The 12,425-nt window shown below is 32.4% G+C and overlaps 1 protein-coding gene across 7 annotated transcripts in view; it reads left to right on the forward strand.

Moving 5' to 3' along the window:
* The window catches only part of kug (FAT atypical cadherin kugelei), a 273,159-nt gene that overhangs the window by 217,881 nt on the left and 42,853 nt on the right, over positions 1 to 12,425 (forward strand). For all 7 annotated transcript variants that reach the window (XM_088039913.1, XM_088039914.1, XM_088039917.1 and 4 more), the window contains exon 5: positions 4,048 to 4,255. In XM_088039913.1, the coding sequence (XP_087896039.1) occupies positions 4,048 to 4,255 (208 nt within the window). The remainder of the gene's footprint in view (positions 1 to 4,047; positions 4,256 to 12,425) is intronic.

Below are 12,425 nucleotides of genomic sequence, written 5' to 3' on the forward strand. Positions count from 1 at the left end.
GAATTATATTTACGCGGGTTTTTCTTCCTAATTGACTTATTGACTGTACCAAACTACGAAATTGTAGAGCAAAAGAGACAAAATTCGAAAATTTTGAAACTTTTGCATTTTTTTTCTAATTCTACTAGTTTCGTCTTTAGAGAAATAGAATTTATGGCCGTTGTTTTTCTTGTATGACTTATTAACTATACTAAATTTCGAAATTGTAGAGCAGAAGAGACAAAATTTAGAAATTTTTATTTCCAGAGCAAATTGAAAATTTTGCAAATTTTATATTTTTTGATCTAACTTTTTTAATTTTCGTCCTAGAACGAATACAAAATTTTTATGACTTATTGACTGTACCAAATTACGAAAATATGAGCAAAAAAGACATAATTTAGAAATTTTTAGTTTCAGAGCAAATCGAAAATTTTGAAAATTTTTAGATTTTTTTTTGTAACTTTTTATTTTGGCCCTAGAGAAATAAAATTTGAAGATGTAGTTCTTCTTGGATGACTAATTTATTGTACCATATTACAGAGTTATAGAGCAAAAGACACAAAATTTAGCAATTTTCATTTTTTTAGCGAATTGAGAATGTTTGAAAGCTGCATTTTCTCTTATAATTCTGTTAGTTTGGACCCTAGAAGAATAAAACTTATACGAGTTATTCTTCCTAACTGACTTATTGAATGTACCGAATTACGAAATCGTAGAGCAAAACACACAAAATTTAGAATTTTTTATTTTTAAAGCAGACCAAAATTTTTGAAAATTTTACATTTTTTCCTCTAACTTTACTAACTTTCGCCCTTAAGGAATAAAATTTGAAGGGGTTGTCCTTCTTGGATGACTGATTAACTGTACCAAATTACAAAATTATAGAGCAAAATAGACAAAATTTAAAAAAAAATATTTCCAGAGCAAATAGAAAATTTTGAAAGTTTAACATTTTTTCCTTTAACTTTCTAATTTTGGCCCTAAGGAAATAAAATTTGAAGGGGTTGTTCTTGAATGTCTGATTAACTGAATCAAATTACGAAATTCTAGCTCAAAGTTTAGAAATTTTTATTTTTAGAGCAAATCGAAAATGTTAAGTTTGCATTTTTAATCTGTCTAAATTTTCCTTTTTTTTCCACCAATTAAACCGGAAGTTTATGAGCTTAATAACGTCCTTTTTAATTCTCCTTGAACCACTCTAAAGTTTGATTAAATTTGCATCCCGCCCACAATAAACCACGCACGTACAATCCGAACGAAACCGTTCCCATCTTTATCTTGCAATTCCGCCAAAACACTCGGTCCTAATTTTATATTTCGTCCAGTAATTAAAGTACAAACCCGCCCCTTAATTTCACTATCCTTTTCGCATCCCTAATGACCATCGCATTGAAAAGTGGGAAGTTTTTGTCGTCGCTTCCAAGACAATCTACAAGAATAGCAAGATAGTTTTTTTAGTCGCATTTGAAAGTTTGTCGGGGGAAGTTTCTGCTTTTACACTCAGACTTGTGTGGGTTTTAAAGTGATTCCGGTATTCTTAGTGTGTTTACAATGAATACAGCACGAGATGACCTGGAGTGAAAACGGCGTTGGTTTTTCGTTTAAAATTGGTTTTGTGTGGTAATTCAATTTGAGCCGTGTCGCTAAATAGCTCCGCGTTTTATTTTTCCAGCCTCCGAATTAATATTTTAGGAGTTCTGGTTAACTCCCAGGATATATTTCGTCGTGTTTGCTCCAACTTGCGAAGTACATAAATATGAGACAAAGTTAACAAACTCGCCAAGTCATATTTTTTTGACCTTTTCCTCGATTTCGTTACCAAACCGCAGCCTCATTTTCGGTAATGTCGTCTGCCAACAGGATGTTTCAGTCTGAAACTTTTGTAATCACCTGATTTCATCCTTAAATGAGGATTAACTGTGGCTGGCGTTCGCATTTATCTTCTTGTAGGGCTCCTAAAACTGCCTACTTAAATGGGGCTTTATAATTAATTTTTTTTCCAAATCACCGAAACGGATTAAAACGGCTTTGTCGACTGCTTTTTTGTCGTTTGCCTGCTTTGTATTTTCCTAATGATTAAGGGGATTCAATACTTTGATGTTTACGAGAATGATAAGCAGATTTTCGTTGGCTCATTACTTCACGTACGCATTTTTCTGATTGTTGTCATTTGCGGTACAAAGAATGGCGCCTTTATCATTACGTTTGCTACTTTTTTATGCCAGCGGTGGAATATGCTGCCGACTGCGTCATAAAGACACTTGATATATTTAATAAATGTAAATGCATTGTTCCCTCAGGGAAAATGTATTTTATTTCTGCTCTTATGCCAGCCCGTAATGACTGCGGCGCCGCGTAATTTTACTAGGAGAGAATCCGAAAAGAAACTCTTAAACGCTTCAGGCAAATGGATTTTCCGAAATTTTCTAACACGTCCAAAATTATCGAGGAATCTTTCCACTCTGCTTCAATTTTTCAACATTATCAAATTATTAGTGCTCATTTAACGCAGAATCAAAAACTGCGGTCGCTTATTTTTGGAGCAAATTTGCCTTATTGGGGCAAATTTCAGATCCCGGCTCAAAATCCACATTCGGCAACAAATAACGTTATGGAGTTATGGACGTTCGAAGTCTTACATGGTCCATTTTTATTAATAACTGAATAAGAGGCGTTTGAAATTTTGGGTTGTCGTCAGAGGGCCAAAATTTTGGCGCTTCGGAAACGATTTTGTTCGATATCTCCGGAATTAAGACAAATATAAAGAAATCCTTTTTGAAATCGTTTTCTTCGCAATTTTAGGGCTACGGCTATGAAATTTGGGGAAATTAGTCTTTTTGAATCGTTTATTAACTCCAGCAAAGTTGTAGAGTAAAAAAAATATTTTTGAAATCAAGCTTAAAATTCCCAAATCCTGCACTAAAATTCATAATTTTGGTAATTTTAGGGCTACGTCTATGAAATTTGGGGAAATTACTATTTTTGAGTCCTGCATTAACTCCACTAAATTGCAAAATTGTAGAGCGAAAGAACCAGATTTTAGAAATTTTTATTTTTGAAATCAAGCTAAAAGTTCTTGAATTCAGTTTTTTTACTTTAGAAAACGTTCTTAGATTTTTAAAAGTCAAAAGTGGGAATTTTTCGCGAAAATTCATGACTAAAACTATGGCAAAGCTCTGATATCAATTTCTTGCTTATTTTTTGGAGTTAACTCGCATTATTTACATCATTTTACGCAGATTTTCACGTAGACTCCAAATCTCGAAATTCACAACCCACACCAAATAACCGACTTATAGTTGTTTAAATTTAACCGTTAAGGAACCCAACATTTCCTCGTGCGCGCAGGGCCTCAGCCGGCCTTAATTCGCTCCTGAATGCAAGACATTGTCTAAAAACAGAAACGTTATCTAAAAATTTTCTCTAATTTGCATCACGTCAAAGCTTGATTTAATTTCATTATAAATTCTGAAAAGTGGACATGAATGAGCAGACATAATTTCCATAAAAATCCCCGCGCTGCTATAAAATTGAACCACAAAATTCGGATCCTGCTTACAAATAAAATATTCGCGTTTTCTAGATGCCCTAAATGCAAATTCGTATAAATTTCCATGATTTCCCTCGCATGTTCATTTGATTAATCGTGTAAAATATGAACTGTTTTTTCCTTTCATTTCGTTTCATCTCGAGATGCGCTGTTTTAAACTTTCCTCGATAATGGACGTGTCAATTAAGAACTAATTCTAATTGACTTTGGAAGTGAGTTTCCATTAGTTTACTGATTTTTGTAATTACCCGCGCCTTGGAAGAGAATAGATCTTGGTTAAATCGTGCAAACGTTCCTTCGTATACTTTGTTTGGTCTTTCGTTACATTTCCAACTTGAATTAGACGAGGAAATTACAGCCTTTGTTACCTGATGGAACAGGAAGTGAGCTTTTGAACCTTATTGCTTTTCTAGTTTCATAGTCTATGACCTGGAAACGCTTCTTTGAAAATTTCTTTTTTCCGCCCCCAATGAAAATCGTTAAAACACTCAGTATATCCCTCGAATTTTCCCCAGGTCTACATCGAAGTTTTAAATGAAAACGACAACGTCCCGTTAAGTGACGAAGCGGTCTACTATCCAACCATCCTCGAAGATAGTCCTGCTGGAAGCCCCGTGCTCCAGATACGAGCTTCGGACAAGGATAAAGACCCTAATCAGAGAATAACATACAGGATTACCTCCGGAAGTCCCGAGAGGTTCTTCAACATCAATTCGTCCACAGGTAAAGATTACTTATTTTTCTCACCCTCAAATCCTACGCGCTTTTTAATTTTAACGCGGCCGTAATTAAGCGGGGATCAGAATTAAATGGACCGTACTCTGTTGTTTTAATTAACTTAAGGGCGCTCCAAGATGTATAAGTAATTGTGAGCTGAAAGTTTCAAGTGCTTGTGTTTTTTGTTCGGACTGTTAAGTTAAGGAGATTACAACGACAATACATTTTTTTAAATAGGGTTTTTGCCGAATAGTGCATGCATGCATAAACTTTTGTTTACATTTCATACATCCAACACAATAAATTCAAAAGTACACATGCGATATTATAATTAATGGAATATTTGCTTTTATGCTCTCTATTCATGCGAAAAGTGTTTTGGACTTTAAAGCAAAAAATTGTTTTGTTACTGAAAATTACGACTCATTTTTAGTTTGGCCGAAAAATTAAATATTTTAGTTTGGCTAAATTCGGTTTTATCAGTACGATTCATCTTTAATGTTCCGAGGGATTTTGTTTTTGTGGTTTCAATGCATTTATGTTCTGTCTTTATTGTGCTTATTAGTTTTCAAATTTAAACGGACTAATTACAAAAAAAAATTACAAAAGATGGAATAAAGTTTTAGTCGTTTTTTTTTCCAGTTTTTTTTTTATTTTATTTTATACAGGGTGTACTCAAGTAATGATTCTGCAAATACGAAATTGGAATGAGGCAAAAACCGAATTCAGCAACTGTTAAGACTGCAGAAACCATTGAAACAAAAAACGTTACGTTGCATATTTGAACACTTTGGCACTGTAAAACCCACATTTCTGTTATACGATTAATGGAACTCCGACAAAGACATTTTTGCCATTTGTTTATTAGTGTTTTTTTTCCTGTTCAATGGCCTAGACTGAACTTGACGTTAGCATTGACATTGAAAATTCGTAACTTTGGCAGCTTTAGTGCCACAACTATGAAATTTGGGAAAATTACTATTTTTTATTCGTTTATTAACTCCATCAAATTACAAAATTGCAGAGCAAAAACACAGATTTTAGAAATTTTTATTTTTAGAATCAAGGTAAAAATTTCTATATCCTGCACTAAAATTCGTAATTTTGGTAATTTTAGTGCTATAGCTATGGTATTTGGGGAAATTACTATTTTTGAGTGGTGTATTAACTCCACCAACTTGCAAAATTGTAGAGCAAAAAAAACACACATTTTTGGAAATTTCCAATCTTTTCAATCTCATTTTACAAATTCTTTCAGATTTTTCTCTCAATTCAATTTTTTCTTCTGTTCTTAATAAATTCATTCTATATTTTCTCGAGATCGTCTTTAAATAAACGTGTTTTTTTCCGCAATTTTCACGCAAAATTACCCACACAAAAGGCTCCTATGCAATTCATTATTTTATCCACAACTCCATTAAAATATCAAAAGAACTAACAAAATTCACGGCGATGTCAAGTCGATATTATTAAACCAAAAGTCGCGAAAGTTTGTCGTTATTTTCAAATTATTTAATTCACTTTAAAACAAGCTTTTAACTGATTTCAGTTAATGGACAGTTCGTTTTATTTAAATTATGTTGATTGCCAAAGCTCTAAAGCTCTCCAATTTTCAAGCGTCATTTCAATTGCAACTACAAACACCGTTGCAGTTCCACAATTTAATTTCAATAAACCTGCAATAAAAATCGCTGAAGTTTCCAGAACTGAATCCTCATAACTCCGTCTCTGTACGAAACTTCAGAATCTGTAATACACTCGACCTCAGTTCTTCATAAATTTTTATTACAGACTTTGAACAAAATTCTTGAAATGCAAGCTCGGGTACATGAATATAAATTTTGTTAACACTCTGTTCTATTTTTCAGTAACTTTGATTTTAATAACACTTGGAGATAAACAGTCTTTTTCAGGAAAAGTTACAAACTTGGCACGCTCTCCTCCAGATGCAAATGAAACATCAATTCCTGCTTATTCCCGAGATTACGATCCGGGACCGGAGTTTTATCTAAGTTGCATCCGGTTCATTACTCCGTGTGAGCTTATTACATTATCCTCACACCTCCTGAAAGGACCTCAACTTTTTCGAAACCTTGTTAGGGACTAGGACAGTGTTTAGTCTGTCGATAACTGCGGATAAATCAACAAGGACTTTCCGGTAGATAAACAGTCGAGTTAAAAAAAGACGAAGAGCCGTTTCGAGAGGAAAATCAGCCGAAGTTTAATGAACTGCATTTACATGCATGCCAATTAAAGTAATTGGATAAATGTTAGGTCTGTTACTGCGGCACGTGTTCTGACTACGCGGTTAATAGCGCAAGATTTTGAAACATGAATAAAGTGCCTGAGAGAATTTTGATATTCTGCAATGATAGAATCTCGATGTTTGTTAATTAAAATAAAATAGTTCCTGTCAGGCCGTCAATATTTAATTAACTCCGAGCGTGTAAAAATGGATAACCGGAACGAATCCACGTATCGATCGCCTCTCCGTGGAAATGATATATTTTCTTTGTAATGTCAACTTGAGGGATAGTCGAGATAATTCCCAAACTTCCTTAGGGTCACTCACATCTCATTTTCCCCCAACTTGAAACTCTGTTTGCCCCAACTTCCGTTAATTATGCACTTGAAAACCTCTCGTTCACGATACTCTTTACCAACTTTAATAATTCCAGCTTTGTGGGCGATTGTTACATGTGAATTCTAAAGGCACGATCGAAATTAGTTAACGAAAATCTCAAGCTTTAAGATCGAGTGCTTCTGACAACAAAGCAAACGATAGAGTTGGAAATTTGCCGAAATTGTGGACTGGAGGTAATGTTTGGTTTGCAAGTGCGACTTGGAGATTTTATTTTTGTTGAGCGGATTAAAAGCTCACGAGTCAGCGTGTCCTCATTTTTATTTTATTTGAGGACTCCAATTAAAATCATACCGTGTTTCCCGATTAGTTTACTGATAAAGCTCTAAAGTGGATAATCCTAATATTAAGCGTGTAATTCGTGGCTGCATTACACAATTGGAGTTGTGGGAAGATAAAGGGAATTCATTGGAGTGATCGGACAAAAAGTGGGAGTTGGGACTGCAAATGGTGGTTTAGTGGCGAAGAATACGCAGATTTTCCAGTGCAACTAGTAGATTAAACATCAAAATCTCTAAAATTTGTGTCTTTTGTTGTACACTTTTTTAATTTGGTGGAGTTAAAACACAACTCATAAATAGTAACTTCCCTAAATTTCATACCTGTAGCACTAAAATTACCAAAATTACGAATTTTAAGGGAGAATTTCTCATATTTTGGCTTCACCTTGAAAATAAAAATTTTTAAAATTTGTGTTTTTTGATCTACATTGTTGCAATTTTGCAGAGTTAATAAACGATTGAAAACTAGTAATTTCCCCAAATTTTACATCTGTGACACTAAAATTAACAAAATTCCGAATTTCAAGGGAAGCTATCTTATATTTCAGCTTTGCTTTGAAAATAAAAATTTCTAAAATTTGTGTCTTTTGATCTACAATGTTGAAATTTTACAGAGTTAATAAACGATTAAAAATTAGTAATTTCCCCAAATTTCATAGCTGTAGTACTAAAATTACCAATATTACGAATTTTAAAAGAGGATTTCTCAAATTTCGGCTTCACCTTGAAAATAAAAATTTCTAACATTTGTGTCTTTTGATCTACAATGTTGAAATTTTGCAGAGTTAATAAACGATTAAAAACTAGTAATTTCCCCAAATTTCATAGCTGTAGTACTAAAATTACCAATATTACGAATTTTAAAAGAGGATTTCTCATATTTCGGCTTCACCTTGAAAATAAAAATTTCTAACATTTGTGTCTTTTGATCTACAATATTGAAATTTTGCAGAGTTAATAAACGATTAAAAACTAGTAATTTCCCCAAATTTCATCGCTGTAGCACTAAAATTACCAAAATTACGAATTTTAAAAGAGGATTTCTCATATTTCGGCTTCACCTTGAAAATAAAAATTTCTAAAATTTGTGTCTTTCGATCTGCAATGTTGCAATTTTTCAGAGTTAATAAACGATCGAAAACTAGTACTTTTCCCAAATTTTATAGCTGTGACACTAAAATTAACAAAATTCCGAATTTTAAGGAGAGCTATCTTATATTTCAGCTTTGCTTTGAAAATAAAAATTTCTAAAATTTGTGTCTTTTGATCTACAATGTTGAAATTTTGCAGAGTTAATAAACGATTAAAAACTAGTAATTTCCCCAAATTTCATAGCTGTAGCACTAAAATTACCAAAATTACGAATTTTAAAAGAGGATTTCTCATATTTCGGCTTCACCTTGAAAATAACAATTTCTAAAATTTGTGTCTTTTGATCTGCAATGTTGCAATTTTGCAGAGTTAATAAACGATCGAAAACTAGTAATTTCCCCAAATTTTATAGCTGTGACACTAAAATTAACAAAATTCCGAATTTTAAGGGAAGCTATCTTATATTTCAGCTTTGCTTTGAAAATAAAAATTTCTAAAATTTGTGTCTTTTGATCTACAATGTTGAAATTTTACAGAGTTAACGAACGATTAAAGACTAGTAATTTCCGCAAATTTCATAGCTGTAGCACTAAAATTACCAAAATTACGAATTTTAAAAGAGGATTTCTCATATTTCGGCTTCACCTTGAAAATAAAAATTTCTAACATTTGTGTCTTTTGATCTACAATGTTGAAATTTTGCAGAGTTAATAAACGATTAAAAACTAGTAATTTCCCCAAATTTCATAGCTGTAGTACTAAAATTACCAAAATTACGAATTTTAAAAGAGGATTTCTCATATTTCGGCTTCACCTTGAAAATAAAAATTTCTAACATTTGTGTCTTTTGATCTACAATGTTGAAATTTTGCAGAGTTAATAAACGATTAAAAACTAGTAATTTCCCCAAATTTCATAGCTGTAGTACTAAAATTACCAATATTACGAATTTTAAAAGAGGATTTCTCATATTTCGGCTTCACCTTGAAAATAAAAATTTCTAAAATTTGTGTCTTTTAATCTGCAATGTTGCAATTTTGCAGAGTTAATAAAGGATCGAAAACTAGTAATTTCCCCAAATTTTGTAGCTGTGACACTAAAATTAACAAAATTCCGAATTTTAAGGGAAGCTATCTTATATTTCAGCTTTGCTTTGAAAATAAAAATTTCTAAAATTTGTGTCTTTTGATCTACAATGTTGAAATTTTACAGAGTTAATAAACGATTAAAAATTAGTAATTTCCTCAAATTTCATAGCTGTAGCACTAAAATTACCAAAATTACGAATTTTAAAAGAGGATTTCTCATATTTCGGCTTCACCTTGAAAATAAAAATTTCTAAAATTTGTGTCTTTTGTTCTACAATGTTGCAATTTTGCAGAGTTAATGAACGATTAAAAACTAGTAATTTCCCCAAATTTCATAGCTGTAGTACTAAAATTACCAAAATTACGAATTTTAAAAGAGGATTTCTCATATTTCGGCTTCACCTTGAAAATAAAAATTTCTAACATTTGTGTCTTTTGATCTACAATGTTGAAATTTTGCAGAGTTAATAAACGATTAAAAACTAGTAATTTCCCCAAATTTCATAGCTGTAGTACTAAAATTACCAATATTACGAATTTTAAAAGAGGATTTCTCATATTTCGGCTTCACCTTGAAAATAAAAATTTCTAAAATTTGTGTCTTTTAATCTGCAATGTTGCAATTTTGCAGAGTTAATAAAGGATCGAAAACTAGTAATTTCCCCAAATTTTGTAGCTGTGACACTAAAATTAACAAAATTCCGAATTTTAAGGGAAGCTATCTTATATTTCAGCTTTGCTTTGAAAATAAAAATTTCTAAAATTTGTGTCTTTTGATCTACAATGTTGAAATTTTACAGAGTTAATAAACGATTAAAAATTAGTAATTTCCTCAAATTTCATAGCTGTAGCACTAAAATTACCAAAATTACGAATTTTAAAAGAGGATTTCTCATATTTCGGCTTCACCTTGAAAATAAAAATTTCTAACATTTGTGTCTTTTGATCTACAATGTTGAAATTTTGCAGAGTTAATAAACGATTAAAAACTAGTAATTTCCCCAAATTTCATAGCTGTAGCACTAAAATTACCAAAATTACGAATTTTAAAAGAGGATTTCTCATATTTCGGCTTCACCTTGAAAATAAAAATTTCTAAAATTTGTGTCTTTTGATCTGCAATGTTGCAATTTTGCAGAGTTAATAAACGATCGAAAACTAGTAATTTCCCCAAATTTTATAGCTGTGACACTTAAATTAACAAAATTCCGAATTTTAAGGGAAGCTATCTTATATTTCAGCTTTGCTTTGAAAATAAAAATTTCTAAAATTTGTGTCTTTTGATCTACAATGTTGAAATTTTACAGAGTTAATAAAGGATTAAAAACTAGTAAATTCCCGAAATTTCATAGCTGTAGCACTAAAATTACCAAAATTACGAATTTTAAAAGAGGATTTTTCACATTTCGGCTTCACCTTGAAAATAAAAATTTCTAAAATTTGTGTCTTTTGATCTACAATGTTGAAATTTTACAGAGTTAACGAACGATTAAAAACTAGTAATTTCCCCAAATTTCATAGCTGTAGCACTAAAATTACCAAAATTACGAATTTTAAAAGAGGATTTTTCATATTTCGACTTCACCTTGAAAATAAAAGTTTCTAAGATGCGTGTCTTTTTATATACAATGTTGCAATTTGGTGGAGTCAATACACGACTAAAAAATAGTAACTTCTCTAGATTTTATAGCTGTAGCACTAAAACTACGTATGTTAATAAAGAATATCGGAAACTTCCTCATGCATCGAGGCCCTCAACCGCCCTTAATCCGCCTCTGCACGTTATGTAAAACTTTGATTTCTCTAGCCCGATCAGCGCCATAAAACACGTCATGTTCAGGCTTATTTAAGGTCCACTAAACCCGACAATCTGATCTCTGATTTAGTACTTGATTTACGACTAGATGCAATAATTGAAAGGAAAAACCTCTGAAAATAAAAAGGCGCATTTCGGTAAGGTAAATTCACCGTTTTTGAAAAGTTTCTCTTTGAATATCGCGTTAAAAGCGCCGTGGAACTAATTGCGCAGCGAAGTCGTTTAAGAATTACATTTGTAAGCTCCGATTACTCGCAAGTCAGAATCTCGCAACTTTATGATAAACGGGCAAATATAATGAAACTGCAATATAGCAGCGCACAAAATCAAACGTCGAAGGTAGAATAAAATTCGGTGTAATTAAGACGCAGCTGTTGAAAATTGAAATTCTTCGTATCTAAAATCGATGCATTCCTCACGATATCGCATGTTTTTTGATTGACGGCTGTACAAGTTTCACAAAAGAGGGATGATTGTTATTATTACTGCATGCAATTTTAATGTACCGTTGCAGTAATACCAATGGTGAGATAATTAAAATCCAGAGAGCTGCTATTAAAGAGCCGTTACGCGCTCACAACGTGCTTTTTAAATTTGAATTATCATTAGCGCCTACTTACGGATTTCTAATTGAATAAATTGCGGTCTGGCAACACTCAACAATTCGAAAATTGATATGTTCGTCCATGAAAGTCGTTATTTTGTAAACAAGACTTAATTAATTTAAAACGAGTGTTTTCAGATGAGTTGTCTCGTACGAAAACTGATACTTCAAAGTATCGTCTGAAAATAAATAGTCTCTTTGAGCGGGAATACAAAGTCTGAAATATTCTTCTGGCAGTGAAATGTGCACAGCAGTGTGAAAAACTCAGTCGTTGTAACCTATCCGTCTCCTCCACAAAGTCACCTTAGTTTCAAAAAACTCGACCGATTTTTCTTCACTATTTTCTCGACTTAATAGAGTTGCCGGCGCTCTCATCGATTATCCTCGAAAATTGAATCGTTACAAGTTATAAAACTACAAGATGAGACGTCTTTTTGTTTTGTTGTTTACGTGTCAGTGTTCTGTTTACAAAACTAGATGGAAATTTGAGTATATCCCGGCTTCAGCCAATTCCAAAGGATTTCCTTCTCTCGTCGAAAAAACAAACACTTAATATCACCGTGTCAAATAATACACCAGTGCACTTTTCCCCGTAAATTCCGCTCGGTTTGTCCGAATAATTACTTGTTCTGCGTTTTGGGAGTATCACTGAAC

This window comes from Gnatocerus cornutus, chromosome 6 (assembly GCF_029298725.1).
Source record: "Gnatocerus cornutus isolate USDA-ARS CGAHR chromosome 6, icGnaCorn1.1, whole genome shotgun sequence".
Lineage (NCBI taxonomy): Eukaryota > Metazoa > Arthropoda > Insecta > Coleoptera > Tenebrionidae > Gnatocerus > Gnatocerus cornutus.